This window comes from Labrus mixtus, chromosome 13 (assembly GCF_963584025.1).
Source record: "Labrus mixtus chromosome 13, fLabMix1.1, whole genome shotgun sequence".
NCBI classification, from domain to species: domain Eukaryota; kingdom Metazoa; phylum Chordata; class Actinopteri; order Labriformes; family Labridae; genus Labrus; species Labrus mixtus.
Genome location: NC_083624.1, coordinates 12,836,984 through 12,856,139, shown reverse-complemented (window position 1 = coordinate 12,856,139; position 19,156 = coordinate 12,836,984). Strand labels below are relative to the sequence as shown.

Sequence of the window (19,156 nt, the reverse complement as noted above, 5' to 3'; positions counted from 1 at the left end):
TGAAGAGTGCCGCGCCGAAGCACACCTCTCAGAAGTGTGCCAAAGCCAAGGAAGTGTACCGTGCCTGAGCACCGTGCCTGAGCACCGTGCTGGTAAAACATAAATAATTGTCTGCTGTATAGAAAAACGTAAGGTAACAGTAAACAGAAATACAAATATGATTCTGGAAAAAAGAAGTATGACTTAATAAGACACTTCCTAATCACAATCCAACGCTCCCACTTTCATCCATGTGTCAATCCTATATGTTCAGACTTAAAGTCTTAAAATGGCTATAGAGTCAACTACTCAGTTCTACTTCTAGATGGAACAAAGAAGATCAGGAGTTGGAAATGTTAAAAGAGGAAGAAGAGTTCAAATGACGGGAAAGTGAAGAGCACTGCAGAAATAAGATAAAGGGACAAAACACAACGAGTAGTTAGGGTTGATATGGATAGATGAAAGAATATTAAGAGGCAAAAAGGTAGAGAGAGCAGGAAGAAGAAGAGGGTGTATGAAGGGAGTGAATCTCAAAGTGCTTTCTTGGTGTCTACCTCACATAATCACAAATACACACACAGCTCCTACAGCTCCCCTTCAATCACAACTGAGGCCATCTGTCCATATGACTGGTGTGCTCTTTGAATAATGGAGCCAATATGAAGCGAGTCACTGAGAAGATTTGGTCGTCTGATGGGGGTCACAGGGTTCCTGCCCTGAGAGCAGCACTGGGAATCAACAGCAGTCATAAAGGAATCATAAGAGGGAGTCATTTGCATTTTACACTCACAACTAAAGCGACTTGTGGCCGCTCCTGTCTAGACCATCATAATTCATATCAGATATGCTTTTAATTTTTTATACAGCAATTATGGAAAACTGGACCTCCATGGCTTTTTCTAATTTCCCAAGACTTTGAAATATGAAAATCATATGGCTCTTTCATGATATAAAAATGACAGAGCTTTCAATTGTTTTTTTTTTATGACTTCAGGGGAAAACCTCAAATGTTATGAAAGTGCTGTTTCATAAAACGCTGTCTCCACTTTTCTCCCTTTCAGGAGTTCATATATTTTATACACATTATTACAAAAGTCTGTCCTGTGAATAAAAATGTTGCTAACTGATGGCTCAGAGGTCAAATAGACTCCAATAGAGTTAAAATTGCATCCTCATGCTTTTGTTGAAGTTCTTGGGCACAGTGCACTATTCTGTATCAAGTAAAAGTTATTGTTAATCTAAAATGAACTACACTACCGGTGCGTGAGTGTCATCCAAGTTACTTTCAAATGTCATCAAAATAAAAGAACATATCATGTAAGTAGTGGGTTATATATGTAATATGGCTCACTTCAGAGTTATGAGCATTACCTGTTCCAGGAGTTTTCTGTATCTCTGCGTTGCTTGCTGGATGAGATCCCTCACAGTCCAGCCCTCCTTGCAGGGCACCACCACACCTGTTTGCCCAAATGTCACGGTAACCTTCATGATGGCACTGTCCTCTTCATCCAAGATGTATGTTGTGAACAGTGGAGTAAATAACGCAGGATGACTCCAAGGCTGATAGTGAGTGGCTTGGTTTCAAAGGCTTATATCACGAAAATACCTTCTTTTTTTTTTTGTAAGTCACACAGCTTGACAAAGTGGTCCAGAGTCAACAGAGCTCCTTACTTAAAGTGCCAAATGTGTTGACTGTCTGACCATGCCATTACAACAGACTTTTACAGCCGAGGTGATAAGGTAATGACAATCACACCAGTAAGTACATCCGACTCAGATATCACTTTTGATGGTCACGATTGTCCCATTCTCATTTATTTACCTCAATAGCCATCCCACAACAATGAACACTTATCAGTTTGTATATGAATAGCTGTGTCCACTTTGCAGTAACGCTACAGCAGTCTCTCCATTATTGAGTTGTTGTCATGTCATTATTCACTGAGAGTGTATTACTACTGTCTCTGGTTGACTTCAAGAGGCTAGCAGTACGTCAGCTAGCTCCTCTTTGCTAAAAAAAAAAAAAAAACTTGATACTGTAACCTGGTCTGATGACGATAACAAGCAAAGGATGAGAGTTTTCGGTTGTCCGTGATGTTATGTATCCTCACGGCCTGCTCAACGAGTCAGGTAGTTTGTCACTGCTTGTATTAACAAGTAAACAAAAAGTTTATCCAAACTTTCACATCAGCCAGCAGGCTCTCTCTCTCTCTCTCTCCCTCTGCGCTAGCTAACGTTAGCCACCTTAGCTGAACTTTGGAGGGAGGGATGCAGTCTCACAGGCATCATTCCTGAAGGTTTTTTTTCCTCACGCAAGTTTCCTTCTCCCGAGCGGTGACTAACATTCACTTCATCACCGACACGCACAGCAAAGCGACGCACTTGTTTTCCCACTTGTGGTCACATAACAAAAGCCGAAGTGGAAAAAAAGGACCGCAGCACTTTTGTGTTGGAAAAAGTTTTTGGGATTCCTTCACTGCCTGTTGTTGGTCCGCTCCTGGCCAGTTCCTGACCAAGCTCCTCCACCGCTCGTTACTGTCACTTTCTTAAAGGGGAAGTACAAGTATAACTTTAGAGGGGAAACTAAACTTGAAACTATGGAAGCCCATTTCCGCCAGTAAAAAAAATAAAAATGAAAATAATAAAGTCTCATAATTTGACTTTTTATCTCATTATTTTGACTTTTTATCTCATTATTATGACTTTATATCTCATAATTTCAACTTTTTATCTCATTATTATGATTTTATATCTCATAATTTAGACTTTATATCTCATAATTTAGACTTTTTATCTCATAATTTAAACTTTTTATCTCATTATTATGACTTTTTATCTCATTATTATGACTTTATATCTCATAATTTCAACTTTTTAGCTCATTATTATGACTTTATATCTCATAATTTCGACTTTATATCTTATAATTTCGACTTTTTATCTCATGATTTTGACTTTTTATCTCATTATTATGACTTTATTATTTTCATTTTTATTTTTTTAACTGGCGGAAATGGGCTTCCATATAAAACAGCATTATGCTCGGACCAATTTAAAAAGTATGTGTATTTCCATTTGTGGGGTGGTTTTGTGGAATGCTCTTGACGAGTATGAATATAATGCAATTTAAAAAAAAATGTACAAAAGATATCTTTGAAAAGTACAGAAATGAGGAAGGAGAATGTAAATCTCACAGCTGTTAATGGTGCCTGTTCATTTTGTTCTTTGTTTGTTTTTGTTTTGTTCTGTTTTTCTTAATAGCTCGATTGGAGTATTTTTTTTGTATTGTCCGTTTAGTTTATTTTATTGGATTTTGCATTTGTTAATGGTGAAGAATGGGGGTAGGACTTGACAAGCCTAGGCTTCTTCCTATCCCTTTTCGAACGAGTCTAATGTGTATTATATTGAAATTGGCTTTTTATTTTATTTTTTATACAGATTTTTTTTTTTAATTCATTTTCATCTATTTTTTAATCGTTCGAAATAAAATAATAAAGTAAAGTATTCCATTTACCACTCAGATGAAAGGGCAGGAAGATATTGCTCAACTCATGGATCCTCCTTCTCAGCTACAGTTGCTGCTCTGATAACACGATGTCATGTGCGAGAGAAATACGAGTCACTGGTTTGAAGTGCATCTGAATTCACTTATCAGGAGACATTTTTAGTTAAATGCACTCTAGCCTTTTATTAGATCAATCCCGCACTCAAAATAATTATAGCTGCATTAATTTCCCTACATTTATGTAGTAAGTATGGGGTAACACATATAAAACAAACGTAAACCCAATTTTCATACTACAAAAGAAAGCCATCAGAATTGTGAATCATACCAATTACTATGAATCAACAAATCCTCTATTCATCAAACTACACACTTTAAAACTAGAAGATATAGCTGACCTCAACACTGCTGTTATAATGTACAAAGCACAGAATAATGCACTTCCATACTGCATCCAGGAACTGTTCAGGGCTAGAGAAAGCAAATTTAAACTAAGGGGAACATGTATGTTCAAAAATTCAAGGGCAAGAACTAACACCAAAAGTAGGTGCTTATCTGTTAAAGGGGTTAACCTATGGAACAACTTAGACAACGAATTAAAAATGTGCAGCTCAATTAGGAAATTAAAAAAACTGTTCAAATTCAGGGTAATAGAAAAATATAAAACATCAATATGATAATGTTTATAACTATAGTCTGACTATAATTAATAATTCATGGAAGCTTTTCATTTATTTATTTTTTTCCATTTATTGTTTTGATTTGGTTAACTGACAACTGTTTTCTGTTTTGTGAAATCAGGTTACTTTGTTTGTTTCTTTTTTTGCAGCTATTCTTGTTTTGATATACTGTATAAATTAAATGTTCAAAGGGTAGGCATAATAAGCCTCGGCTTCATCCTACACCTTTTCGGCCATTGTTTATTTTTATTTTTATTTTTTTAATTATTGTTCGTGTATGTTCTATGCTTTGTGGTCATGGACCGAAATAAATATTTACTACTACTACTACTACTACTAAAATGCTGTTTTGTATTTTACCTTTAAAAAAATGTTAGGTAACAAATAATCATTAGTTTTCCTTCAGTCATTTCTTTCTTGCCTTCTAATAAATGTGGTAGGCTATTTACTTTACTTTTAGCAATGTTTAAGACCCAAAACATTGAGCTGACTTTTAAACGCTCTGCATAATTGAGAACAAAAAAATATATTAAGTTCATTATGAACAATCATATACATTTCAGTTGTTTTATGTTTGTATAATTTTACCAATTACTAATGACAATATTAATTGGAGTAGCTTAATGTATAGCCATGTTTATAGTTAATTTTAGCCTGCTCTATTACTTTAAATCTTTAAAGAGTTGTATGTTATGTCTATAAAATATATATATTTTTTAAATTCTAAAGAAAGGTATAACTTTAGTCTCACAGACTTCACCCTGTAGAAGTAGATACAACCACTTATTCAAGGCTGCATGTGTAGTTATAATGGCTGTCTGTCATGGCTTAGAATGAGATTCTTGAGTAGAGTTACTGGTAATGTTATTGGTAACACCTGTGCTCTTCCTACAATGACAATCACAATATGTTCTGCAAAAGAGGCCGTTTCCCCTAAATATGAGGATGTTTCGATCTCAAATCATAAACAGTGTTGAATGCCCTTCATATTCTACTTACTCTAAAATTTTAAATAATACCTGAGTATTTGCAAGCACATGGAAATGATGTCAGCATTTAGCTTATTGGAGCTTATAATTGGACAGATGAACAGCTGTGTTGATCAGAAGTGACTTGTAAAATACCCAAATATTACTACAGTATGTATTTTACCATATGTAGACTGAACTGCAAAGTTTTTATGGTAGAGGATGATATATGTTGTTAATAAAACACACTAATGGACACAAACACTGGACGGGCTCAGTTGTTTTATTACGTCATTATAAATTATAGATGACATGTTTACTTTGTTAGGTTGAAATGCATACATTGTACATCACAGCATATTTCAGGGTACGAGCAGAATTCAGAGCTATAATATAAAGGGATTGGCATGTATACAGTAGAGAGTCAAATTAGCATCTTAAGAACCTTGAGACTGACTCAAACTGCTGGAAAATCATCAGCTGACAGCAGCTCTGCAATAAAATATTGGAGCCAACAAAAATATGATATTTACAAAACATTTTGGGTTTTTCAGCTGGTTCATCTTCAAAGAGGAGACCCCTCCCTGTGAGGTGGAGTTTGGTTTTGTAATTAGCAGCTCAAATGAATGCATGTGTATGTCTGCTAATTGATTTTGGCTAGGTTTAGTTTCTGGGTCACTGAATTCCATTGCTACTAATGAACCCAGAGGGAGAAGGAACATTGTGCACGCAGGCATTTTTCTTCTTTCTTCTTTGGTAAAAGTTTCAAAGTTAGAAGTGCACTTGAATAATCATTAAGGATATGAATTTTGAAACATTTGAAATATCTACAAAAAGATAAAGAGGAGCACCTCTCTTATATAAACTTTCTCTTTGAAATTAAAATGTTGCTTATTAATCCCACACATTACATGACAGATATATATAAATACAGATGAAGTATTTGGCACCATATAAAATATGAATACACACTACATCTTATGGCTGAGGATTAAATCAGTGTAAGTTGGTCTGTATTATATAATTCCTTGTCATCTCAAAGAGTCCAATTCAGTTTTATATAATGTGATAAGATTTGTCCATTATTTTTAACTTGAGTCACTTTATTTTTAAGGTATCTTCTTGTATTTGTTTTTTTATTTCCCCAACAATGCCAATAGGTACTTTTTAGGGCAGTAAATGATAAAAAATAAAATGATTTAAAGTAATTGCTAAATTTCAATAGTTAGTCGCAATTAATCGCATTTTCAATCGCATATTTGAAATTCAATCATTTGGCATTTAAATATAAAACATTTTAGCCTTTATTTTGAATGTTTGTACTATCTTAAGCCGTGAGTATTTTATTTTCTGTTTCAATTCAACCCTGCTTTTATTTTGAAATGGAACTTCTGGTATTGAAAGTAGATTGAAGGTTAAGACATTAACTTAACATTATAAAAATTAATTTGGATCAAAAACTAAATGAAAACAGCTAAAGGGAATGGTAAAAAGTCTAGTGTTTGATGTCATAAGGTGGATATTACATTTGACTCAATAGCTGAGCTGTCTAGAGGAGTTTTTTAAAGTGAAATGAGAAATTCAAAGACGCAGCAGTTTCATTCTTTTGAATCACTGTGACTACAGGGAGACACTGTCGGGGCTTATCCACAGTGTGCCTTAAGGGTCATAATAGCATTATGATTAATCTCAATAAAAAATAATTAATATATAAATCTCAGACCTTAATTAATTGCAATAAACTAGTTAATGCTGACAGTCTTAGTCTGTATCAAGAGGCAGTTGGCAAAGAAAGCACAAGTTTAAAGGAAGAATGTGCAACTTTTTGATCCAGTAGATGTCGCCGTTGAGCACCAGCATGAAACCAAAACAAACTGTTGTTTGGGGAAACCTCCGCCACACTGAATTCTCCGCTCTCCTACATCGACACACCTCCAACTCCTCTCCCCTTGCGTTTGCACAAAGGAGTTATCAAATTGGAACGCACCATAATTAAACACTAAACGCAAGCCACGGACAAAATTGTCCTTGTCTCGAGCTGCATTGTTGTGTTAGCAGGCTAATGGTAGCGCTCTTTCGTCTGCTCGAATAGCTTCACACTGCACGTTAATTTACATGGAATGACCGTGATCTAAAAACGCTTACATGACATTCAATAAGCAGTGAATACAGTATGGTATTCTCCTTTTCTCTAGTTCCTCACTTAAACAGCTTTTATACACAAGGGCCGGCCATCCCGTTTATGTAAACACGATGTAAATACGGCTCAGACAACATCATCGTCAGTGGGACATGCGTGTCACACATGACTCAGAGAGATATTTACAGAAGATACTGGATTTCTGCTATATTTATGAGTAAAATGTTGCACATTCTTCCTTTAAAGTATAGAAAAAATGGCTCATAAAAAATGTTTTACCAAATTATTGGAGCTATGACTGATTTAATGATGGGTAAGAGAAATATTTAGTAATATTATGATTTTGAAAAAGCACAATCTGTCTTTTCAGTCAACCCATACATCCAACCTCTACCTGGCTGCCAAAAAAAAGGTTCCCAATTGGGTCAATTTTTTTTATTTTGACTCAGAGATACACACACTCGTGTTTTTTCTTTTTCTTTACCCCATTTTCTTTTCTCACCCCATATGGTAAAGCACTAACCTCAGCAGTGTTCTGTGTCTTTCCTCCTCCATTATGAACCGTTATGAACCACAGCGAGCATGCTAGGATGTGAATGCCCCCTGCTTCTGGGCCAGGTGCATCCAGTCCGTGGCAAACAAAGCAATATGTGAAGCAGAACATGTCCTTTTACTGGGAGAGAGAAAAGGTAAAATGAAAGAGTGCAGGGGGAGAGAGGAAGGAATTCTAAGATGCTGGATGTAACAGATGCAGGGTGGAGAAACACACAACCAGGGTTCATGTAAAGTACATACTGTACATGAAAGCACTTAAATACATCATTTATGCTTTTTACAGTCTCTCTGCCGCCTACTGAAATAACACCGAAGAATAATGCTGTAGATCATGTAAGTATATTTTCCACCATGCAGTATCCATTATTCTTCTAATTCACCCCCAGCCACCTCAGATGGAGTGCATTACCAGAAGGCATTCGGAGGTGAGAAGGACAGAGAGGCACATATGGCATTAGAAAACCGGGTAACGGGGCCCTGGTGGCGTAGTGTTTATGTGTGCAACCCATGTACAGAGGCTGTTGTCCTCAGAGCGGGCAGTCCAGGTTTGAATCCAACCTGTGGCTCCTTTCCAGCATGTCATTCCCCACTCTCTCTCTCTCTCTCTTTCTCTCTCTCTCCCTGATTTCTGACTCTTCTCACTGTCCTACATCAATATTGTTAACGAAAACAAGAAGTATTATTCCAAAGCTACTGTACAATTTGTAATGTACCAAACCCTCTTCTATGGGGGTCATGTACGGTCTCTCATTTCTAAAGCCAGACTTCACTTGAGTGCACAGCTGAGGCGAAACTCATGCAGACATGTGGTTGAAGAAGGCTGGATTTATGTTGCAATATCATGCTTACATAATTATGATGTTAAGATAAATGTGCAACACTGTGCCCACAAAACACATGCTAAATGGGTTGGTGCTTTTCTGCACTCCAGCTCCAAGGAAAACAACATGGACTCTCTTGTTTTTCCCTGACATGTGACAATACCAAACTGTGCTGACGTGTGATCTGCTCGACTCTCTCTGCTGGAGAGTACAAGAGTAAATTACATTTTAGAGAGGAGATAGGAAATGTAGTCCCCCCAGATCAGTGTTTTAATATATGTCTGAGATGACACAAACCAAATATTTCAATGTGGAATGACTTTAAATTGTATTTATTTTATTATGTATTTATTTATTTAATTTTTGCATTCCCAATCAGAGATAGAGAAAACCTAGGTTATTATCCTCTCTTTCGGAAATCAATATGAAGCTCTTCCTATGTGTGTTTTGAAGTCTGAAATATGCAGTCTTATCTAGTCTAAACAAATACTCTACTACTCTATTTTAGTAAGACGATGCATTGAAAAATGATAAAAACTATTTAACTAAAGTTGTGCATGACATTTTTCTGTGTTGCATTCTAAATCTCTTTTCTAAGAAAATCTTATCAAAAATATTAACTACACAAATTCAGCCACGATGGAATACCGTGCACTGGTGCTCAGTGTGATGTTGAAAGATTTTTCCTACACCCCACTGAGGGGTCTTTTGTGTGCACTTGTGTGCATGACAATGTGTGTCTGTTGGTGTGTCTGTTGGTGTGTGTGTGTGTGTGTGTGTGTGTGTGTGTGTGTGTGTGTGTGTGTGTGTGAGAGAGAGAGAGAGAGAGAGAGAGAGAGAGAGAGAGAGAGAGAGAGAGAGAGAGAGATACAGATGTGGACAGATCAATACTAGGACTTGTCAGCGGGGAGGTTTCGATTAGTTACCACCCCTAAACCCTCAGCCCCCAGTACACACACACACACACACACAGCCACACCCCCATGTCCCAGTGCACGGTGAATAGACCAGTCCACTACACACACACACACACACACACACACACACACTACTAGTGTGCCTGTCGATCATCCTTCGTTCCACAGAGAACATCAATGTGACACATAAGCCACTTCTCGCATCACGGGGAGTCTTGGACTTGTTATGGATGGATGGAGGGATGGGCACCCTTGATATAGAACTCAACAGCAAAGCAATCATGTAATCCTTATGTGATTACTTTTTCACACAGCTGAAATGTTGTGGCTTAAAGAATTTTAAAATTAATTTGAAATGACCACTCTTTTTGGTAGTAGGCAGAGAAGAACTTTTACTGTAACATTAAGTCCTAAGTATTGCATCCTTGTGTTTGAAGGTTTCTTTTTCATTTAGAATAGCATGTTCTCTTAAAACATACAGTATGCGCAGGTGATTTTGCTGCTTTACACATTTTAGTATGTGTTTTGAAATACAAGTGAAAGTGTTACTGGTATGGCTGGTTTACATGTCTTAGTACCATTTATTCAAAGAAATAAGTAAGCAAAAGAAATGACTTACTGATGACAAGAGAGCAGGTGGTTCTGTTTTTTTTTTTTTTTTTTGACCTGGGACTGTATAAGTGACACAAAGATAATCAGAGGAGTAGGCAAAGAATGGATACAGAGATCATTCACACGATGGCAATAAGAATGAACACTAAGGGTGAGATACAAAAGGGAAACTCTATGAAATGGCAACATGAGGGAGCACACACTGGGACTAAATACACATACACTCAGTGGATAAGGAGACACAGGTGTGGTTAATCAGGGCAGGGCTGACACACAAGGCCGGAACATGAGGAGCAGGATCTGAAAAGACAGAGACAAGGGTGAGTAAAAAACTACAAAATAAAAAAAAAACAGGAAATAATGAAAGCAAATATACGAGAAACAAAAAACATGACCTAATTTGTGAACCATGTCAACAAGGTCATACTAGCCCAAAACCTGTTTGCATAGTCATGATGAAGTAAATCAGAAGAAGAAGACGAAGTAGAAGATGTAGAAGATGTACTCTATTTATACAAGCTAGACATTACAACAGTAAAAGTTTTACTGTGAAGAACAGCAAAGTAATGCATAAGGAACAGAAAAAGAAAGTATGTTGTAAGGCCTTGGCACAAATGAGAATTCATTTGTGCCAAGGCCAGACAACTCTTGTGCTGGAGAGCAACAACATTTCTGGACAAAGACATAATATGAATGGGCTGACTCAAAAACCTAAATAACAAAAACAATGTCTCTAATTTCACTTTTGCTTACATCACAGGCAGCCTGGTGTGCAGATGTCCCTGAGAAGCATTTCCATTGACCAATGCTGTGTTTTCTTCATAAAGCCAGGCTGCCAAACATTTGGACCATATTTTCTTTTCTAAGACAAAGAAACTAGCAGCGTTAAGCAAAACAAGATGACAACATACAGTGAAAGACAAACACAGAAAGACAAGAAAATACAGGTTTTCAATACGATCCAGCTTATTTGATACGATTTTGACTTGATTAAAGCATAACATTACATTCTTTACAGCTTCTCTCTTTATAAACACAGTTCCTGAAACTAGGGCCCTGTTTGTGAAAACTCCACACACAAAAACCAAGTACATGTACACAAAATACAAAAAGCACAAATACTACATAACTTCATTCAAAACTATATACACTCTTCTAAAAATGTTTCCATGGCTGTGCTAAATAAAAAACTTACTGTAAGATTTTTACTTTTCTTATGCAATGCAATGGGGGAACAAAATCTTTTTTGTTCTAAATGCTCAAATGAAGATGACATAACTGTGTTCTGTGGTTCTTCTTCCTCTTCTTCCTCTTCCCCCTGCTTATCTGCCTCTTTCTCCTCCCGCATAGCAAGTTACACATGCAGGCAATAGTTGTTGGTAGATTCATTTAATTGTTTGTTTGTTTTTTTTCCATTGAATGTGGATGATAGGGAAAAAAATGTAAACATCTCCAGGCTGGTCCTTTAAATCTATACAGTTGGTTATTTTTGCCTTTTCAGGGCAATAAGAATTTGATTTGAGCTGATGAATAGGGCGATGGAATTGGAAGCAGTCTAACTCTGAATGGCTTTCGGAGGATTGGACCAAAAGACCAATGGGTTCATGCCCTCTATCTCCCTCCTCTCTCTTTTACAAAAAATATGACATTTTCAATGCATGAAGCAATTTAATCTCTCTCTCTCTCTTCTATGAAAACGCCTGTAAATGAGCGTCTGTGAAATTAAGGAGATGGCCTGGAGATTGGTCAGTGTGTCGATCTCTCTCCCTCACTCTCTTTCTTTTGGCTCCATCCATGATTCCCTCTAATACAAAATAGAAGATATTATCAATGCATGAAGCAATTTAATCTTTTTCCCTCCGCTCCCTCTCTATGAAAACGTCTGTAAATGAGTGTCTGTGAAATTAAGTGGGAGATCGTTCTGTTATCTCTGAGGTCGGTCTCCCTCTCCTGCCTTCTCTCTCTCTGCTTCTGTGATCAGTCCATTTGTCAGAGGTCAGACTTGTTCCCATCTGGGAGCAGCATTCTGCCTGCCAAACATTCCCCATTACCGTATGTAAATTCATTAATTGCAGACCCATAACTACATCATCCTTATACTTTGACCTCCTTTATCCAGCACCCCCCCCCCCCCCCCCCCCACACCCTTCCCTTTGCCCTCATGCAAATAGGAAACAAATAAATAAATAATTGAACATATACAAGTATTTTGTGTCTGGGGCAAATCCTTAGAGGAATGAGAGATCGAGAAAGATGAGAAAGCACAAAGTGAGGAGCATATATAACAAAAACGGAAAAAACAGAGAGAAAGACCGGAAAAAAAAAAGAATGTAAAAGGTAAGAAAAAAAACGAGGGCTTAAACAACAAGGCAATGAAAGGACTGGATGATAGCAGACTGACTGACTGTCTGAATGAAATCAAGGATTTTCAGAAAACAGAATTAGATGCAGGGGAAAACATCCTTTTGTTATGTTAAACACGCCATCTCATTGGAAATGTCTTGGCCTGCTTTATTCATTCCAACATTGTCATTGCAAATAATAGTGCAGATTGACACAGAGTCTTGCTTTGGATTAATCTCTAAGCAGTTCAAAGAATTGTACGCAGAATGCAACGTGTTGATGCCCTAAGCTGAGGGAAATATTATGCACTCCTAGCTATAAGTGTGTAAGTGTGCAAACTCTTAAGCTGTCTTTGTAAAGGCAGTGAAGAATGGGTAAATGTTATCATCCTCTATGCAAATGAAAGCTCCCTTTCAAGTATGTACGTATATGTGCATTGCAGAAAAAAGCAAGTCATGAATCCAAAGGATGTATTCTTACAGTGCTTCTGCTCCCAGCACCAGTTCTGGAGATTAATATTTTTTCCTAAAAAGCACCAAACACATACATGTATCCCAGTTTGGATGCATTATCGGTTCGCTTTGCCTTTCTTTCTTGACTAAGCATTGACTAGTTAATGCTTACCCCATATTGTGAGCATATTTTCATCACTTCAGCTAAACTCTCCTCTGCCCTGACACACACCTGCTTCTCCTGCTCCTCTATCTGGTGGGCCATTCTCCTCTCCTCCTTCCAATTGTTTCTGCATAATAGTGTGTTAGTTGCTGCTGTAGCAAACTATCAAGTAATTGTACCTGCAATGGGGGTAGCCTAGTGGTTAGTGCGCACGTCCCATGTACAGAGGCTACAGACCAAATAAAGGCACAAAAATAAACCTTACAATAAGATTCTAATTGTTTTTCTACACTCAGCTCCTTACTTTATTTTTTTTTACTATCCATATGATCTCTTAATGAGAGGACAGAGGGGCGGAGCCAGCCATTAAAAGCAAGGATTGGGCTAGCTCAGTGTTCTCAAAGAAAATTAATCAATCGGCAAGTGCCCAATCTTTATGGGCAATAACACCATTTTTTTTAAAGGCAGGTTATGCAACTTTCAGAACCGTTTTATAGACCAAAACAAATCCTCTCTTTACACACAGCTCCTTCATCCCTAAACCATTTCCTATCCCCTTCCTCTTTATAAAAATGAACTCTAGAATCAGATTTCAGCAATGCAGTGTTACCCATTGCTTTGTGGGTAAGTGCTCCCCCTAGAGTTGGCTGAGAAAAGTTTCAATCCACACCACTTATTCATTCCCAGGTTTCAAAGATTCTTAATAAAGAAAAACTGCGGATAATTTTAGATTTTCTTTTTTTGTTTCAAAGTTTGTCTTTTTGGAAAACACTTTCTCTTATATACTGATCTTTTTGCTATTACAAAACTTAAGATAGAGGTGATGTGTGTGTGTGTGTGTGTGTGTGTGTGTGTGTGTGTGTGTGTGTGTGTGTGTGTGTGTGTGTTTGTCAGAGAACCAGATTATTCCATCGTTACCAGTTTAAATCAATTCCAATTAAGAAGTTGAGAATGTGTTATTTTTCTTTCCCCCACTGTGACAGAAACTCACACAAAGAAAGAACAGAACATTGAAATTGAAATTGAAATCGAAAACAATATACAAAAGAAAACACAAATGGACAGCGACAAAAAGAGGGGTAAAGAATCAGTCTAAAAAAAGGGAGAGAAAGGATTCCATGAGACGACGAGCGAGTGAAAATATTCAGCTCTGACTGTGAGATGAAGTGAATGTATTTTTCTGGAGGGAGAGGGGGGTAATGTGTATTCAGCTTCACTGTTCTACAATGCCACAGCTAGCTCAGAAAACACCAACAGATCTATTTATTAGGAACAATATTTTCATAGTCTGCTCATATAAAATTCCATTCGCTCGGTTCACTTCGGCGAAATAGGAGCCACACGTCTGCAGTGTGTGAGATATTACTGTGTGCCTGGTGAAAATGAATAATATATGACTGGCCTGAGACTGTGGCGCTCCTGGAACCGCAGGAAATCATATCCTTCTTCTTCACACATGCTTGTTCAAAAAAAATGTCTTCTTCTGCAGTTTCTGTTTTGTTTCTGTTTTGTGTGTTTATGTGCATGAGGGTTGGTCAGTGAACTTTTTAGCCTGTAATAGTGGGTGCAGGAATGGAGAGAGACATCACAGCACTCTTAAATTGAATTTTCAACAGGTGCTGGTCTGAACAGGTCGCAGGGCTGAAAGAGGGAGGGAGGGAGGGGGGGGGGAAGAAATGGTGAGAGAGAAAGAAGAAACAACGCGTAAAAGAAGGGTAGCAGTTTATATAAAAGGACGAAAAAGAGAAGTGAAAAGTCTGTTTTGTTTGGCATTGAGGTTTGATCACTGCCTATGATACGCACGCACGCACGCACGCACGCACGCACACACTCGCACACACACACACACACTGACCTTTCAGAGCTTTCCACATTTTTCGATAACCCGCTCTTTCCCCTCCTTTCATTTTATTACAGCTCTGGGTCATTTTCCTGAAATCACACCCAAAAGAACATAATGAAAAAAAAAAAGCATGCAGCCAGAGACAGGAAAGAAAGAAAGAAAGGACACCTGAATCTCTGCTCTATGAAATGCAGTACAAAAGATAATGATGATTACTGCAGAAAATGCCCTATTCATCTATTTGTAATTCTATGGCCATGTGGCTGTGTTTCAACCCTCAGCCTGATGGCATACACCTCAGTGACAGGCACCGCATTCTCAAGACGTCAGCATGAATGCTAACACTCCCTCAGATCGATAGCGTTTCTTGGAGTTTGACCCTCTAACCTTCTAGAAGAACTTGGTTTTCTGTAAAGCAAATCAAATTAACATTTTCCCTTCGACTTTTACTGGGTGGTGGTGCACAGCAGCAAAACATCTTAAATGATTGGCCCCCTGAAGGAAATCCATCTTTAGACATTTTCTCTCTTTCTTCTTTTCCACTTTCTTCTCTTGAACATTATTTCTTTCAATCACAGACACAATTTGAAAGTATGCTTCCACACTATCATGTAATGGGGTGGTATGAATGTTTTGAAAATCCTTATTTTTTGATCTTTGAGTCAGCAGAGAATAGCAAAACCTTTATTTGATTTGATATGCAGCAGGCGACAGCAGCTAGTTCGCTTAGCTAAGCATAACAACTGATTTTAGGAAAACTATTTATTTTTCATGGCCAAAAGGTTAAAAAAAAAATGGCCTACCAGCTACTATACAACAGAAATCTCATATCGTGCAACCTATGGCAATGATTTTGCTCAGTTGGTAAAGAAGACGCAGCTATCCAGAGTGCTACAGTCCCACTGGTTGTAGGATTGACTCCCCCACTGTCTCTCCCAAAATTTCCTCTCTATGTCTGTCAGTGTGTGTTGATAGGTGTGCCAGCCCGAGGTGTTGATTGGCAGATCAACTTTTTTTTCACTCCTGCAAACGATAGGCTGCGTAGAGGTCTCTCCCTTATGAATGCAGGAAGATGATGTTGCTGCAGCGCAGGGGGAAACCCATCTCTCACCTCTCCCAACCGGTCTCACCTCGTTTCCCTTTGTTTAAGAGATGTGTTTAGTCAGTTTTGTGTTAGGTGATGCAGGGTGAATTGTTAATTAAATTAAAACTTGTTTTCTTCTGTTTCTGTTATTAGGGAGGTACGTTGGTTGTACTTTGGTTTCTTTGATTTATCAGGTTAGTTTGGTTCCCTATCAGTTAGACTCATTTTTGTTTGTTATGTTTGACACTGATTCACCCTGAAGTGTGTTCTTATTTATTCTTAATTCCCAGATATGCACACTATTGTAAATAAATTGCGTTGTGGCATAACGTTGAAATAGTCTCCTTGGCTGCTTGGGACTTGAGGGATCTGGGACTTATTTCATGTTGTGTGTTAGCCCCACCTAGATGGCCAATTGTTTCCTCTTGTCTCAAGTCTTTGTTCTTACTTCACTTCATCAGCTGCTGGTGCTAGATTTATATTTATTGCAGAAATAAGAGAGTGGTATCAATTTTCTCTTCTGCTGTTTGTCAAGAAAGCAAAGGAGTGCATGTAGAAAACGTGCAATGGTTCACTTATTAGAATTGTTTTGAGCCAGACACCTGCATTATGGAGGCATCACTTTTGATTTAAAAAACACTCAAGTCAGGTTGTCCAGGTTAGAAACTTGAGGTGTGGATATATATCCCAACATGAACTGTGCCTGAAGAGAACTAAATATTTTTTTTGTCTTGAGGCACAATTATTCCTCTTTAATCTCTAATCTCATTTTCCACTCCTTTTTTTCATTATTATAGCTCTCTCACTTTACACTTTTGTTTTTCCTCTACTCCCATGTCCCCCTTTTCTCTGACCCTTTTATCTTCACGCTCAACTCTGTCTGCCCAGCTAATCTGAGTTTGTAGCCTATTGAATATTTTTCTTTCGCCTTGGCCTTTCAAAGGTGAATTTTCTCTTGGTGTGTCGTGCTGATATAGGAGTCTGTTCAGCCCTGGTAAAATAAATCCTGGGAAAACGAGAAGTGGGGTTTAAGGAAGCAGATAAATAAAAGACAAGAGAAAAAGATAAGAGATAAACAAGATGTTCTTTGAAGGGAGATATAATAACACACGTACCACTTGATGGAAACCTAAGCTCTGACAAAGAAAAACAAATTCTGTGTGTGTGTGTTATTCTAGTATCAGGTCTTTTCCTTTGAAGAAGTGTTGTTCCCATTTGTCTTTTCAGAGAGAACCGTTACTAGCCTCAGTATGACCTTTCACACACTTTTCATCTTCTTTCAACCTTCACATCCTCCTTCCTTTCTACTTCTCTATCTTTCTCCATCCACCCTTAGATTTCTCCACTCCTTACTATCACTGTTTGCTTCATCTTATCATCTTGCCGCCCTGAATGAACTTACTTTTGTCCTTTTTATCTTTTTTATTTTTTTTTAAATCTCTGACTTCTCAAACAATCTCTGGTTCAATCTTTATCTTGTAATGCTACACTTCCATTCTCTTGTTGCTCCCTAGGTCTTATGGGTAATTACAGAGGACAAGAGGAGGTAGGATTGCGTAAGTTGACTGTGAAACCAACTAAGCTCTTGGACAAAAATAAAGGCAGGATGGAGGCACAGAGTAAGGTTAGGGGGATGTTAAGTTTGCAGTAATAAGATGGTTGCAAGAGTATATAAAGGTGTCTTTAACGAAATAAATAAATGGATGATGTCTTCTTCTATAATTCACATTAAATTAACAATAGGCCGCAACTGCTGCTATGTGGCTAACAGAGAAGAGAACAGAAGAGTCTGTATTTATCCATGTCAGAAATACAGGCAGGAGTCTCAGTTTATGGTTCGTTGCCATGGCACCGCAATGACACCCACTGTACATCTGGCTAGGGTGCTAACAGGGAACAGGCTCACACAAACTCAGTGTCTGAAGGTGTTTGTGAGAGTGTGTGTACTTGTATTTATGCCGGGTAAGGCAAGAAGGGAGGCAGTGTTGGCTTATTGGAGAGGATGACATTTATCCCAGAAATTGGCTTGAAGTCAGCAATCTCAAATCTGGCAGGGTGGCTGTCGAGGAGAGAAGCGAGAGGAGAGGAGAGGAGAGGAGAGGAGAAGAATGGAGAGGAGAGGAGAGGAGAGGAGAGGAGAGATGCATATGATGTCACAGTAGGTGGAGTCACTTAACTGTCACTTAGTGGCAAAAAGCAGGTCATGGTGTCAAACAGTAGGGATCTCTGTTGAGTCCAAATGTCCTTCATTTAAGTAGATATTTGTCGCTGAAGGCAGCCATGTTGCAGTCTGACTGGGGGGGGGGGGGGGGGGGGGGGCGTGGTCCGGCTTAAAATTGACGTCAATACATAGCCTCTCTAAACCCTGACAAAATAGTGTATTTTAACTGCCCCATTACAAAGGGAAAAACTTGTCGCGATAATCCGTTGTCATAGTCATTATATAAATGCTCTTGGTCAAGTTAGCGGATTCCTGTGTTGTAAAACATTTATATATAAATATATGTATGAACTTATACAGAACCCCTCAACAAGCTATTGATCTACTAACAATGGACCACAGTGAAGCCAGGTGATGCCCAACTGACGTTAGTTTGAACCTGCTTTGAGAAACTTCAATGATCGGCTCTCAGCTGGTCCACCGATGATCAAAGATCCCTGCATGGTATGAATCAGACTTTTATTTACATGCACCTGAAAAGAGAACTCAGTCTGCTTTTGAGTGGAAAAAAAAATGGAACAGCGCATGTGATGTGCAACACCTGCATGATACATCAACACTACAAAGGCTGCCCTTGATTGTTCTCTTTGGTTGTGAAGGTTCCTAACAGAGAAACAGCCTTGATATATTTAAGACACAGTATGATTAAAGCTTTTTGATTTCTCAAATTGCAAAGGAAAATAACTGCTATGCTTTTTTTCCACCTTCTCAACAAAGGAACATTGCATTATCTCCTCTCCCTTCACAATTCTTGCTGCAGCAACATTTAAAGCAATGTTCAAATCAGCTGATCACAAACACAGATCTGACACTTAAGGAATGAAGAGCACTAAATAAACACTAGAGTCTTTGAAAAGTGTCTTGATGGAATCA

At 38.0% G+C, this 19,156-nt stretch overlaps 1 protein-coding gene across 2 annotated transcripts in view; it reads right to left on the bottom strand.

Moving 5' to 3' along the window:
• Positions 1–2,450, bottom strand: part of pard3bb (par-3 family cell polarity regulator beta b) — a 218,939-nt gene extending 216,489 nt beyond the window's left edge. The window contains exon 1 of one of the 2 annotated variants that reach the window (XM_061053776.1): positions 1,351–2,450. In XM_061053776.1, coding sequence (XP_060909759.1) covers positions 1,351–1,467 — 117 coding nt within the window. In that variant the 5' untranslated portion in view covers positions 1,468–2,450. The remainder of the gene's footprint in view (positions 1–1,350) is intronic. The other variant, XM_061053777.1, reaches the window with a different exon arrangement.
• Positions 2,451–19,156: the final 16,706 nt, after the last annotated feature.